Here is a 15,587-nt window from a genome sequence, read left to right as displayed (position 1 = left end):
TTACAGCAAATATCAACAGTCAAAAATAACAACGGTAAGTTTATAAAGGTGGGATGGCTGGTCAGACAAGCGGCTCTAGCAGTTCGGGAGTGGATGTGGTAGACAGAGATTATGGAAGACGTAGATGCACCGAGACTCATTGTTGAAAGTTCTTGATGAGATTGTGTGCAATTAGTTTGGAAATGATTTCATGGGAGGACGTCAAGAGATGGGGTGGAAAGGGTGGATCCGAATATGTGCATTTATTGCAAAGTTTTAAGATGCCTAAGATGGTCGAAAAATGCATAAATGCTATTTTTCAGCGGTTCATATTGTCCGGGAAAGTAGATGGTGGCCCCAATGCTTTGGTGGGCTGGCCAGTCGTTTTCCAACCACTCCTCCATCTAGGGGGGCTCTCATGCATTGCATCAGGGTTACTCAAGCCTTGTCACTTGAACACAGCTCACTCAAAGCGTGAGGAGTCCAAACTCTATTTTTAAATAATTATGTTTATTTTATTTTTATTTTATGCATTTTGTATTTTTATTTTTTATTAAGATAGTTTTCTATGGCTGTTAGGATTTGTTTAGGCCATCGGAGGGTGTTGCGGGTTTTTTGGTAGTTTTATATTTTTTTATGATGCTTTTTTATTTTTTAGCTTAATTTTTAAATTCAATCATGCTAGATCCGAACTGGGGCAGATCTGAATCCAGCATAACTGCTGGTTTGGATCCAGTTGGGAGGAGGGGGGAGGGAGAGGCGCATTTAAGCCTCCAACCTGTTGGCCCCCCAAAGACCCGCTATTGGGCCCTTGGGGCGGCACTTGAAAGCTCGAGAGAGGCGTTAAAAGCATCTCTATAACGATTGTGATTTCTTTAGAATTAATTAAATAATAATATATAGATTTTTAATATTTAATGTCAACATAAAATTTAAATTACCACTTGAGTAGAGTTTGAGAATTTGCTTGATACGAAGTTAAAATAGACTTGAATTTCACTTAGAATTTAAAGATAGTTTAATTAATGGATTTGGGATGAATCCTAAGCTGAAAAATTATTTTGAATTGGGTTTAGATTTTTAATCAAATTTAATTTGGATTTAAGTTGGGTTTAACTTGGATCTAATTTTAGAGTTTATTGCGAATTGAATTGTGATTTCTATATTTGTTTGAGTAAAAATAAATTAATTAGCCAAGAGTTGAGTAAAAATAAATTAATCATTTCTATATTTATTTGGGTTGGATATATATATATATATATATATATATATATATATATATATATATATATATATATATATATATATATATATATATATATATAAATTTATTGAAAAGCTTTTTGAGTTGGGCATTTTCCTATGAGATTACGGATCATGGACCAACCCATTTTCAAATGGGTTGGGCCAGAACCAACATATAGGAGGCCCCATGAATTTTTGAATTTAAGAGGGAAATTAGTGGGGCACACTCAATGAGGACACCCCATCTCTCTCTCTCTCTCTCTCTCTCTCTCTCTCTCTCTCATGGTGCCATTTGAATGGCCCATGCTTGTTTTCAAGGTAAGCCTAATATAGCCAATTTATAACTTTTTATTCTTTGTTCTTTTTTTTCATTTTTGTGAAACATGGAAAAGGGGTTTGGGAGAAAGGAAAAAGGGGTTGAGGGTTGACTGAGCTCAACCCTCTAACTCCCTTTATTCTCTCTCAACTGTCCATCTCATTCTCCTCTGCTCATCATGTTTTAAAAACACATTTTTAGAGAAGGGGCTGCCCATTCTCATGTTTTTGCTAAGATTTTTCTCTCTTGTCTCCTCTCTTCTCCTCCCTCTACCTCCCTACCATTTTTTTTCACTGCCTTGAGTGGGAAGTTCTTGAGAGGCCACACCCTTAACAACTCTAGTGTAGAGAAGGGTAAACCTTGAACTCTTCTCTACACAGATTTGAAGAGCTGATTCTTTGTTGTTTTGTTTCAGTTCAATGTAAGGTTCAATGCCATAAGGATTGGATTTTTTGTCTAGAACAAATATCCAGATGAGGTGTTAATCTAGTTACCTTGTTTAAATGATTTAAAGCCGCCTACTATGCTGGTATGCTGTATTTTATTTTATATTTCCAGCATAATTGATTTTCTGTTCCAGCATGTTATTTCACATCATGTTGTATGTCATTTTCAGCATGTTACTATCGTATATTGTGCTGTTTTTTTTTTCTTATTTCTTTTCCAGCATATTATTTTAAATCATGTTGTGTGTCATCACCTTAAACTGTGTTGTGTTTTCTTTTCCAGCATGTTATTACTTCACCTCATGCTTTGTTTTATTTTAAATTCCCAGCATGTTTAATTTTATATTTCCCACATGTTTGATTTTGTTTCTAGTATGTTATTACCCTATATCATGCCACAATTGATTTTCTTTCCTGCATGTCCGATTTTTTTTCTTCCAGCAATTTAGAAAAACAATGGGTACTTGTTTTTGTTTTAGTAGTCAACATATAGCAGCCAACGCAATATGTAGTCTACATTCCATATGTAGGTTGTGTAGGTGCAAGTGCATTTTGAAAGCCTGAGTTAGATTTAGTGGTCTGCATTTTCTTTGGTTCTCAAAATATTGATTTATGAATATATAATGCATGCAATTGGCATATAGCAGCCACTGCTACATGTAGTCTGCAATTCATATGCAAACTGCATAGGCGCAAGTCTGTATATTAAAAACAAAAAAAATCTTGTTTAAAGAAACCCACAGTATTTCTGAAAGCCTATGCTGTTTTATAAAAAATTGTTTAAACTTGTGCATTTTTCGCAAGATTGCAGTGCTTCAAAATATATATATATATATATAGCAGTGATATCTCGCAATCCTACATTGTTTTAAAAATCTGTAGGTATCTTGCAATGATTCAAAAGACTTCAAGGATTTTGAAAAAAAATTGTTCGTGCCCTGTGCAGTGATTTTTTCTAGTTTCAAAAAAATATACAAACTTTAACCACATGTGTGTGTGTGTGTTCAGATCAAGGTCTGAACCGTGCTATGTAGGTTCAGTCTAAATCTGGACCGGCAAGACCTGGAGCAAACCATTTCATAAAAATATATATACAAGTGTATACAGTTTAAAAAATATGCATATATGGTATATATATACACGTAGTTCAAAAAATATTGTTTCAAAAATATGTATATATGCAGTTGGGAGGTCTATATGTAGTTTCAAATATATATATATATATATATATATATATAGATTGAAAGTATGTGGTTCAAAGATAGATAATGCATTTTTGTGAAGATAGAATTACGATTGAAATTATATATGAAGTAAATATATATATTGGAGCATGTGATATAAACAAATATACATAAGTTTAATTTATTTTACTAAGTCTGAAATTGGTTACATATTGTTAATATTTCAGAAATGTAAAACTTCACATGTATTATGAGTTTCGAGATAAGGCAAGTGCATGAATGCATGAACTCAATATGCAATAATAATGTATGTCATGAATGCTAAACACGATATGCATGATGTTCTATGTATAAGATGCATGATTGCACTATTATTGTCTGTGTTTGACCATACAATTTAAGGAATCCTCGTAGTGCCAATAAGCACAATTGTGTGAATAGTACTATTGTTGCATTTAATATGGTGATGCATGTGAGCCATGTTGGCATAGCTCATGTACGAGCTCGGGTCTGATAAGAACACAAGAGATAGCAAGAAAGCACTATACTTTGAATAATACATGCACACATTTCACACATTTGACTTGTTATGTTCGCCTTCATTGGCGAAGTGCTCATATGGGCTATAAGGGCACCAAAGAAACACATAATGAGTTTAGGTACATATTACTACATCATGATATGATTGTTGCCCTTGATGGGTACTTGGGCTTTTAAGCCTTGATTTACCTAATAAAAAATGATAAAGCATTTAATTAAGAAAAAACTCTATAGCCCATTCACATTGATGTTCTACCTTAGAGAATGTAAGAGGTACAACATCGAGTGACACCAATATATGTAGATTCATCTACATGCCTTACTGAATGTTTATGGGAGCAATGACATTGCTATAGTCTCCAGTCACTTGGAGTTAGGGAGGTCAAAGATATTTAAGTGTCCTAGGTGATATACTCTACTACTGCAGTTAGTCATAGATGCATCTTTACTGAATGTTTATGCCACTGTGAAAATTTTCTTGGCCAAGGGTTGCCCATTTTAAATATTCGATCTTTTAGGCACTTTAAAATAATGATTCATATGGCATAATAAACACCCTCCTCATTAGATATGAGAATTATACCCAAGTACCCAAAGATGTTAATTAAGAAAAACCAGACTTGCATTAACACAATGATTGTAATTTGTTTTCTAATCCTAAGATATATGTTTTCTCTTTATTCTGCTCCAATTATATCATAATTATGTTATTTGTTGAAATATGTTATCATATTGTAGTAAATGTTCTAGCATATACAATCTTAATATTAGTAGTATAAACTTATCGGCTTTCATAAGTCTGACCCTGTAAAACCTGTAAATTTTTGATATTTTATGAGAAATAACATTGAATTAAGGTTAAAATATTATTTGAGATTAAGATGAGAATTAAATTATAATTCAAACATTTATTAGGATTCATAATAAATTTCTAGTGGAGAATTTATTCTTAATCAGGGTTTCAATTTTCAATCGGATTTGAATTTGAATTTTGATTTAATAAATATATCTTAAATATATGTATTAGATTATAGTTTAATTTGAATATAAATTAAAACTTAATTGAATGTTAATTCAAGTTTGAAATAAATACAAAAAAAATTATATTGAAATTGAATTTTAAATTAAATTCAAGAGTAATGTAACTGTGACTCTTTAGTATACTTTTAATAAATAAAATAATATTAATGATAAACTTTATGAGAAGGAAGTGTAAAAAAATATAAATTAGCCTAAAAAAATTTATAAGAAACATCTTATGAAAAAATTAAAGTTGTTTTAAGTGAAATTCGCATTCAGAATCAAATTTATGAAAAAAGTAGAATTTAATTAAATAATTGGTAAATTTCATCGAAATAAAGTCGAATAGGATTTCAGATGAATCGACTAATTTGATATGTATGTAATGTGAATTCAATAAATTTGAATTTAGTTTAATGAGTTTGAAATCTAATTTATAAAAAAAAAATAAAATAAAATACTCAAATCGACACTAGGTCCTGCTGACCCTGGTAGAAATCGCTTTCAAAGTTCATTTTTGAGGAAATGACAATTTTAGAAAAAAAATTACACAATCTAGATAAATTGAAAATGATAAGTAGAACCAAGTGTTATGTATAGGCTAAGTAGGACTTAGAAAAAAATTCTAAGTATATGAAATATATTTCATCGACCCTATTGAATTTTATTTCTTCAAAATTTATTTCTGAATAATCCAAATTATCCTTGGGAAGGATACACAAGATAAATAATTTAAATATATGGATTTTCAAATTTTAATAGAGGACATGTAATTACATTTAAGCCTAATTCAAATTTCATTTAGTGTCATTTCATGTAATTCCACATTTGAATTTCTAAAGAATTGAATTTCAAATTTAAAGTGAATTAATTTAGAATTTCACTTAGTGGAATGAAACTCAAAAATTAATTAAATTTTATAATTATGTAGGAGTCCATAGGTGAGCTTTAAAATCAAATTTATCTTAAAACTTGCCAAATAGCAAAACATAAAAACAAAAAGTCAAAACTTGTTTTTTCTTATACAAGAGAGAGAGAGAGAGAGCTTCTATGAGAGGGACGTCCATTTCAAATGAGGGAGATGGCTGAACTAAAAATAAATATAGTAACCTAATGAAACAAAAAAGAAAAAAAAAATAGAAACTTGACCTAGTCAAACTTGCTTGCCAAGCGAGCAAGTTTGACAACTCTTGCATATGGAAAGGTTAGAAACCCCCAAGGGTGGATGTCGACCAGCCTATGTAGATCTATATTTTACATTATATCCACTAAGTATACCATATAAAATAATAGACTAAGCTTACTAGATAGGGAAAAAAATGTATAAGGCAAATAAAGAAAAGGGTTTTAAGGCAAGTTAGAGAGTCATAAAAATGTTTTCAAACACCTAAAACATGTTTTATTAACTTTATTATTGAGAACGTGATACATATTAATGTTTTTATTATACCTCTACGTGTAAAGCACAAAATTTCATAGCTACTATGAGTTTTTGAGCTCTATTCATAGATTGAGCATTGTTTTGTGATATTCAGAACAAAAAAGTATGGGTATGCACCAGAATGTTCGTAACTCCCTCATATGGATGAATTTTTACAAACGGTTTACGGCATCGGAAAGCTCATAAATTTTTTTGTAAACTATGAAAAATTAAGCTATGATCATCGATTAAATTTTTTTCTGTAATCTCTATAACAGTCGAACAAAGTTGAGCTTTTTCGCAATATGGAACCAACTCAGGAACCGGCTACCGAATACTTACATAAATTATGTATTAGAATGCATGCTCTTACGAATGGATGTCAGACTGTATATGCATTGTTAAAACAAAAATTTTTGTATGGAATAATGTGCCCATTCATGGGACTTGAATTGAATGCTATGTGAATGAATGTGCATGCCTATATGACCTTTCACTACTTAAAGGACCAATGTATATGTATTGCAAACTAATGACAATTGTGAATTGACTGTTTATGCTATGTTTTTCCTTTATACGACTGTCATGATGATCATGTTGATAATGATGATGATGTTAATGCAATGGATGCATGCAATGATTAAAAAAAACTATCATTTTATTTATGTGTATGCACATACTTTTGCAAAGAAAGAAGTATGAATATGTTATCAAACCTAATGTATAAATTATGCATCCATTGGCTATGAACTGGCCAAATCCTCTTTTTAGATTCCTATACGGTGTTGTATGTAAAACATTTAAGTTAAAGAAGTTAAACATGTATTACTAAAGTAAGGGCTTGCAAGGAGAGGGCAAACGATACTTACGACTTCGTGAAAATAAGTTTTAAGCACGAAAGATTGCTCCTCCCTAACCACGAAGATAGAGGAAACCCTCTGCACTAGACTGCAATATAGAAAAAAGAAACTTATGAGTGGAAGTCCTATGAACCAGGATAATGGTGTTGAGAGCTTCTCTCGTTCATGTCGTCTCTCCCTCGGTACTGGAGAAAGGCGTCATGCCAGGCCAAAGCTACCACTGTTTGAAAATATTGCCTGTGTCATGGCCTTGATCCAGGTATAAGCCTATGTTTGTACCCACGTAGCTAAGGAGTGAAACTTAAATGAATATGCATTAGATAGGCATGGCATGCATCATCTAAGAAAGAAAAGTTAATTAAAGATAAGAATTAGCTCATGCATATGATAAGCTTTTATAATGGTAAGTGCATGCATTTTTAATTATGTTCATACAATTTTAATTATTTATGCTTGAATGAATGATGTATTAAGATTAACTTCACAAATATATGCTTGTATTAGATATTAGAAATGCATACTTAAATTTGTTGTATTTACTTTTGTAATTAAATGCATAAAAATTTATAGTAATTCCTGCCTACAAGTTTCAATTTATGTGTTTTGTATAGTTCTACTCTATTGAGACAAGTGTTGTCTTACCATATAAAATTTAATATTTTTTTAGGAAGTGAGTGAGCTCATATGAGATGACGGGAGGTTGCGGTGGGGACCAAGCTATGCCTTTTCCAATCTTCGAACGTTTTGGATTAAGAGCAATTTTAGTTGCTCAAAAACTGATAATTTAATTTGTTAAATAAATATTTATATTTAATTTGGACATGTATGGACTTTTAATTCAATTTATGAATGTTGATTTCTGATTTAAATGCTTGTATGGTTATGAATGTAAACGAGAAGTAACGTGCTATGTTTTTTGTTTCATTTGATTTTTCTGTTGTAATTTTATAAAAGAATTTAAAAGTATTTTAAAAAAATTCTATGATTTTTGAGATACAAATTTTGGGGTGTTACATACTCTATTTCATGGATATTATAAGTGATGCTTGATATGCAGTGTAATAGTGCAATGCAAGGGCAAGGCTTGTAGATCATGTTTCTATCCTTCTATCGATCCTATAATGTTTTTGTATTTTTGTATCTTATTTAGACTAAGATGATTTTTCACTCGTATATATGAACATGTTTTTGTTCAAATAATTGTTGGTACATTATAATCTATGTTGGAATGATATTATATTTTATTTTCTTTCCTTTCATGTGGAGTCAAATTTTCGATTAAATCTTTAGTGTATAAACTTGGATCCAGTCCAATTTAGAGTTGTTAGTTTCTGTAATCCCCCCAGGGTTGTCCAATTCAAAAACCAAAATTATGTTTGTTGTGTATTGATCCTCTCATTCGAGTTGAAATGTATTTAAAAAAAAACTGGTTGAAAATTTTACTTATTTTGAGTTGGAAATTCTGGGGAGTTACAAAAAAAGCTCCAGTAAACAGAGTTGCTTAGGTTGCTGGTTGAGCGACCATTGGTCCGACTGGAGCAATGTTGGTGCTAATGATCATGAAAGATTTGACTGACGTTCATCTCAGGAGCTAAGATGTCTCAACTTCTCCTTGGCGCATAACCCCTCTAGTTCCTCTTTTCTTGTGTCGTTTCTTTTCATTCTTGGTGCTATTCCTAAATCGTTGGATGTTTATGCTGAAATTAAATATTATGTGTTGCTTCATTAATGGTTGAAATTTGATTTCAATCCCTGAAAAATATTTGTCAATGCGTTTGATTCAGTTTCCCAAATCTATGGTGATTTGATTCGTATTGACTGTTATACTTTATAAAACTGAAATTTATCAGATCTGATTTTTGCTGTTGTGAGGTTGTTGATTCAGACTGAATCAACTATGTATTTTGTGTGTGGATTTTCATTCTTTTCATAGAAATTTCTGTTATGAATATATTTTTGTTTCTTTTGTGTTTTTTCGATTCATGTTGATTGTTTTGCATATGAAAATTTTGGTAAACCAGATTGCGTAGTTTTGGACATCGCATGTCTCTTTAGGATAGATTTATTAGACATTTTCATGATTTTTTCTTATTGAACCTATATAGAAAATCCTTGCCAAATTTCTGTTTTCGAGGCACTCACCAAGTGTTTGGTGAAATGCCTCAACAAGTTTGAATATGTTAATTAAGTCTGATTTTTTTGGTGCATATTCTTATTAATTTTATTTTGTATTTGCATGTATTAGAGTATTATTTTTGAAGTGTTTGGATGTCCAAATATACATTTTAAAATCCATCCATATTAAAGATATTTTGAGTTTTGCCTAGATTGTGGGCCTTGTTAGCATTTATTAGGTTTTGCTTGGGGCATGTATGCCAATTATGTATATTAGTGTTTGGGGACACGATCATATCCCGTATCTCCCTTAGAAGTCGCCATTAGACTCAAAGTTTATAATTTACATAAATTCAATGAGGCACTATTGGCAAAATAGTTGTGGGCAATATGTAAGAAAGAGGGCAGGTTAGCAATTGTTTTCATTGAAAAATGCAATATGATCTTGGCCCTGGAACTGGTAAGAAAACTAGAGATAGAAGCGTGGCTCAAGTGTTTGGAAGGGATGGTTCATGGTCCTTAATGATTTCTGTCAGGCCATCTAGCTAGTGGTGAGGGATGGCAACATAACTCCTTTTTGCCAGGACTACAAGGAGTTCCCTAGCCTCTATGACACCATAAGAGGTAAATATCTAAAGTCAAGGAGGTATGGATGGAGTTTGGGAGATCATTTTGTGAAGGCATTCGCCTGACTTGGCCTTTCAACAATGGATGGTTCTTACAAGCCAACTATCGTAATTCTCATTTGTGCAGCGTGAGGACTCCATTAAGTGGGCGTTAATGAGCTATGGCAAATTTAAAACATCTTCCTTGTATAAGATGCTAGGTACTTCGTCCGTTTCTTGGCTCTCTAAGAAGGGCATTGTGGGGGAGGGAGTCTCCCTCTAAGGGACTCCCTTATGGGTTGACTAATCGTACAAGGTCAAGTCAATTTGGAGCTCAGATTGAAAAGTCAAGGTTTTCACATGGCCAACAGATGTGTGTGTTATGTTTATATGCACAGAGGAATCCCTCTCTCATATATTTTGGGACTGTGACTTGATGAGTGACATGTTGAACCGTGTCTGGAAGATTTTAACTTGGTTTGAGACAATTTTATTTTCCTTAGAGATATCTTAGTTGTTGTACGACTGAACTCTTGCCATGACCTTTTTTTCTCTACACTTCCTGTCTCACACGAAGAGGGAGCTTGGCAGTTATTTGGGTCTTGCAACACGTAGCTTGCCTTAGAGTTCAGAAGCTATGTAAACCTAGCGGAAGCGGAGTCGAGGCGGTGCATATCTCATGCATTTTTAGCATAACGAAATTGTCTTAAGCAATAGTGTTGAATGAGTCAGTAGTGCAGCAATGCCAAAGCCTTTGGCATATAAGCGTCCAAGCTAACGAAAGGCAAGTGTATTGCCTTCTTGTGATGAGCTTACGAGAAATTGAGGGTCGTAGAGCCAGCTACACGTCCGAATAAACATCACAAACATTTGAGTGAACATTGGGTTTTCGAAACCCACCAAATGAGAAGCATATTGTATTTTGAGACCTGCAGACTCTGTGAAGCATAGAACATATCCTAGTTGCTAGCATGGCATAGTAAAATTTCTTAGCCAAAAGAAATCATTGTCACTCAATATGCACTCATCGAACCCCTTGCAAGAGTGCAAAGTTGGGCGAAGAGTGCAAAGTTGGGCGATAAAAGCGAGCCTCTCTGATGTGCTACTCATGAGATATAGAAGACCTTTCTCTTGACTTGCATTGGTGCAGGTCCCTCGTATCATGGAAGCTTATCTGGTTAGAAAGAAATCATCATATTTTTAAGGGCTAGTGCAATGGCCTTCAGACACGTCTTGCCAAAGTAAGATGGGAAGTTGCCGACAAAGCTCGAAGAAGGTCGCCAGGTCAAGCGATGGACTGGATTGGGAAAGGCAGAGCGAAATATGATTAAATTTTTTGTTGTTATACCCTGACTTGTAACGCCCTGCCCTGCCCTGCCCTGTTTCTGTTTGTTTTATAAAGGTGGGATGTCTGGTCAGAGAAGCGGCTCTAACAGTTTGGGACTGGGTGTGGTGGATAGAGATTATGGAAGACATGGATGCACCGAGACTCATTGTTGAAAGTTCTTGACGCGACTGTGTGCAATTAGTCCGGAAACGATTTCTAGGGAGGGAGTGAATAATTGCATATGATTTTGGCTTACCAAATGCAACCAAAATGGATACAATTTGGTCTGATATCGATAAAATTTGATTCATTGACATCCCTACTGCCACACCTTCTGGAAGGACCATACCATGAGATTGGAAAATAAAGCTTGTTATTACTTTCCAAACCAAAATTACAAAAAGAGAAGTGGAAAACCAACAATAAGAGAAAAAGGAACATCCCATCCATTCTCCCCAACATGGAGCAACATATACTATATATATATTCACACACGCAAATTCTTTTCTCAAGCCCATTTTGCCATCAAAGCCATGGCACCAGCACCCAAGAACACTGCTACATAGCCCTTAAATTGAAGCTTGAGGTCGCCCTGCAACTTGGGCCCCAAGAAATCTGCTGCTAGCAAATCTACCAACGCCATGTAATTCAGCAGCCCCGCTGATACTGCGTTCAGCACCCCCTCCACAATGAGTGCAGTCTGGCTGTTGTCGCTGTAAATACTAGACAAGCCAATGCCCAAGCCGATCCCAAATGGTGTCGTGATGGAGAAGAAGAACACCATAATGACCTTGACCTTTATGTTGTATTCAGCCTGAAGATTTTAGCAGCACAGGAACACAACTTTATCACATTGAACCTTCAATATATATATATATATATATATATATATATATATATATATATATATATATATATATATATAAGGAAAACCCTCAACGAAAACCGGGTAACTTAATGAACCCGCCTCATTGCAAGGTAAAACTTCCAGTTGAGAACACTACCGCTCAGCCTTACGTGCCACAACCATGCTAAAGCAACAAAGTATATGACGCATTGATTTTCTTTCATATTGACAACACTACCGCCTTACGTGCCACAACCATGCTAAAGCGACAAAGTATATATGAAGCACTGATTTTCTTTCATATATATATAAAGCATTGATTGACGTACCTGGAGTATGCAACCACCTAGACCCATGCCTTCAAAGAGTTGGTGGAAGCAGAGGGCAGCCACCAAAGACCTAATTGTACAGGGGTTCTCAGAAGCCCCTAGCGACAAGCCTATCACCACGGAGTGAACAACAATGCCCAACTCCAATACCTGCAAGTGAATCACTTTCTCATTAGATATAACAAAGGGAAATGTTAAAAAACGCAATATGACTTAAGAGTTAATTTACTAGTTAACCCTTCAAAAATGCAATAAATAATTAATAAAAAAATGTTAAGAGAGAGAAGATGAAAAATTCTTAAAATAGCAGAAAAATCATAAAACCAAAAAAGTTGCCTTGAATAGAGAGATGAAATTTTCTCAAAATAGCAGAAAATGTAAAAATAAAGAACGATGCTTAGAGAGAGAATCGCGATACTACAGCAACGACGAAATCTTCCCCAAAACAACCAAACCCCAATAGCGCACTTATCACAAGCACTAAACTTAAAGAAGTGAGAGAGAGAGAGAGAGTAATGAAAATTTCTCAAAATAGCAAAGAAATTGCAAAATGAAAAAAGGCGGCCATGGAGAGAGAGAGAGAGAGAGAGAGAGAGAGAGAGAGAGAGAGAGAATACGGCAACAAGATATCTTACCAAAGACGAGCAAGCAAGCACTAAACTTGAGAGAGAAAGAGAGAGTCTATGGGAACGACGATATGTTCCCAAAGACAAGCAAGCGAAACTGAATTTAAAAGAGAGCGAGAGAGACAGACACAGAGAGTTGCGATACTACATCAACGACGATATCTTCCAGAAACAACGGAATCTCTGCAGCCCACCTATCGCAAACACTAAACTTAAAGAAGGAGAGAGAGAGAGAGCGATGAAAATTTCTCAAAATAGCATAGACATCGAAAATTGAAAAAAAAAATCACGCCAGAGAGAGTAAATCTAGATACTACGGGAACGACAATAGCTTCCCAAAGACAAGCAAGCAAACACTAAAAAAGACAAAAAAAAAGAGAGAGAGAAAGAAAAATGTGCGCAGCCCCGAACTCCCGCATACCTGAGCCACTACTCGGTGCCGAAGCAGCTTTCGACCCTTTCCATCCTTAACCGAGGCGGTCGCCTCCTCGTCCCCACGTCCAAGCTCCACCATCTCGGCTGCCACCTCCACCGGCGCCATCCTCTCATGCAGGCTCGTTGCGAACGAGTCCACCATCAGCGTCAGCACCGCCGACACCATTGCCACGAACGTGGTGAACGGGAACCTCCGCCACGGGTTCTCCGGCAGGCACTCCGACGTCAGGTCGTCGAACGAGTCCGGCAGCACGTGCATGTATCCCGTCGCCAGTATCACCCCGCTCGAGAACGCCTTAACGATCACGAACACCTTTCCCTCCGGGTTAAGCACCGGCAGGGACCGAGTAACCAGCGGCAGGCAAACCCCCACCATGCTTGCCACCAGAATGGAGAATATTGCCACCAGTTTCAACCCGAGCGCCGCCGCTGGGTCATGGCACCCGCCGGTTTTCGCCTTGCACTCCGCTGGCGGGGAGTCGGCGACGCTCTTGAGAGGAAAAATCGTGAAGATGAAGATCACTAACAAGAGTAAGCGACTAATAGAAGAACAAGAAGACATCTCGACAAATTTTTTTTCTCTGTTACTCTTTTTGGGCTGCTGCTTGGCTGCGTTCGGGTTAGGGTTTATATAGTAGTAAGGCCACGTGGTAGGAGACGTACGGAGAATGCCGGAGTGGGTCCGGCACGGGCTCTGCTCATGCTGACGTGTTCAGTCAGATGATTCTTTTGCCCTTGTTGAATTGATGTGATTAAGTGTGGTTTACTTTTGTTTTTTTGAGAGTTTTTCGGTTTTGGCTGGGGGTATAATTGGTAATGTCACATGACGTGGATGTCGTTGTTTGGACTTGTCAGCACGTACACATTTGGACACATGTCCGGCCACGGAGTTACACGTTTCTATCGTTATTGACACGCGGTTTAGCAGTCCAGGCTGAGAAAACGTGGAGAAAATGGGGGCATTGTCTCTCCCATTTTACCCTTCCGAACTGAAAAAAATACCCTCTCCCTCAATTCCTGTGATGAACGTTGGGCCCTGCCGGCCGTTTTTTTTTTGAGCAACCGGCCGGACTTGTACCGCAGCCCTCGCCTGCCTTGACCTCAAGGCTTCCGCCCCGACTTGGCAACCTCACCTGACTCATTTTTTTGTCCTCGATGCAACTGCCTGACCAGTTCGATCCCAGACTCAATCGACCGACTCATACAGCTCCGCCAACTCTACCTGGGTTCCAACCGGTCGACCGGCAAGATCCTGCAAATGGTCGGGGACCTCCACAATCTCACAAAACTGAACTTCTCTGAAAACTTCCTTTTCGGCAGGATTCTGACGAGCTTCGATCGTTTGGCCTCCGAAGCTCGATCTCCCTTAGAACAACCTCCCATTTGTTATATTCGGTAACTGGAGGACGCCCTTGAGAGTCCTGCCCATGAAGACTCGATCCCCTCTACCATTTTTTTTGCTTGGTCTTATATTTATCTTGCTTATCTGGTAATAGCATAAGGCACTTTGCCTTTTCTTCTCATGAATGTAGGTCCATATATATGGCCGAACCACGTTAATCGTTGTCTCTCTCATGTGCAGTCAAGTTTTTAACATGGTATCAAAGCAGTTTCATGATTTTTTATGGTGTTCACCGGTCGTAGTCTCTCATGACAAAAGACAGAAGATCGACTACCGACAATATACACTTACTCAAAATCACCAACACCTTCTTCTCAGGAACTGATTACCTAAGTTGGGCAAAGGCTATAAAACTCTTTTTAAGTAAAAAATTCAAAGTTGGATACATCATTGGAAAAAAAGTGAAGCCTAATCCCTCAGATTCTACCTATAAAAAATGAGAATATAAAAACCATATGCTCATGAGTTGGATATTAAACTCATTAGAATCAGCCATTGCTAGAAGTTTCTTGTTTATGAACTTCGCAAAAGAAATTTGGGATGCGGTTAAAGAAATCTATGGTGAACATTTCAACCTTGCAAGAGTATATGGATTGCAGCTTGAAATTGCTAAGTATAATCGCGAAGATAAGCCTTTTATCATATATATTGTCACACTTAAGAGAATGTGGAATGACTTGCTCAAATATCATCCCCCAACGAGTGACATTCTTGAAAACAAGAAACGCCTCGAGGAAGATAAAGTTTTGAAAGTTCTGGTCGGCCTTGGGCCTGACTATGAGAACTTGCATAGCCAAATTTTAATATCGACTTCCCTACCATCATACAACACCGTTTGCACCATGGTTCAACGTGAAGAGACCTACAAGAAAGTTATGAATCCAGGACCAA

At 36.1% G+C, this 15,587-nt stretch overlaps 1 protein-coding gene across 1 annotated transcript; it reads right to left on the bottom strand.

The window, feature by feature from the left end:
• Positions 1-11,551: 11,551 nt before the first annotated feature.
• On the bottom strand, positions 11,552-13,856 carry LOC149833295 (fe(2+) transport protein 2-like). Its single transcript, XM_090012778.1, has 3 exons — positions 13,281-13,856; positions 12,234-12,383; positions 11,552-11,871 (listed from the first exon to the last, which is right to left on the bottom strand). Exons 1-3 carry the CDS (start codon positions 13,854-13,856, stop codon positions 11,566-11,568), a joined length of 1,032 nt encoding a protein of 343 aa, XP_089868904.1. The 3' UTR covers positions 11,552-11,565.
• Between the last annotated feature and the right edge of the window lie 1,731 nt (positions 13,857-15,587).

This window comes from Nuphar pumila, chromosome 7 (genome assembly GCF_984573655.1).
Source record: "Nuphar pumila chromosome 7, dmNupPumi1.hap1.1, whole genome shotgun sequence".
Lineage (NCBI taxonomy): Eukaryota > Viridiplantae > Streptophyta > Magnoliopsida > Nymphaeales > Nymphaeaceae > Nuphar > Nuphar pumila.
The sequence above is the reverse complement of the archived record's forward strand: the minus strand, read 5'-3'. Positions and strand labels throughout refer to the sequence as shown.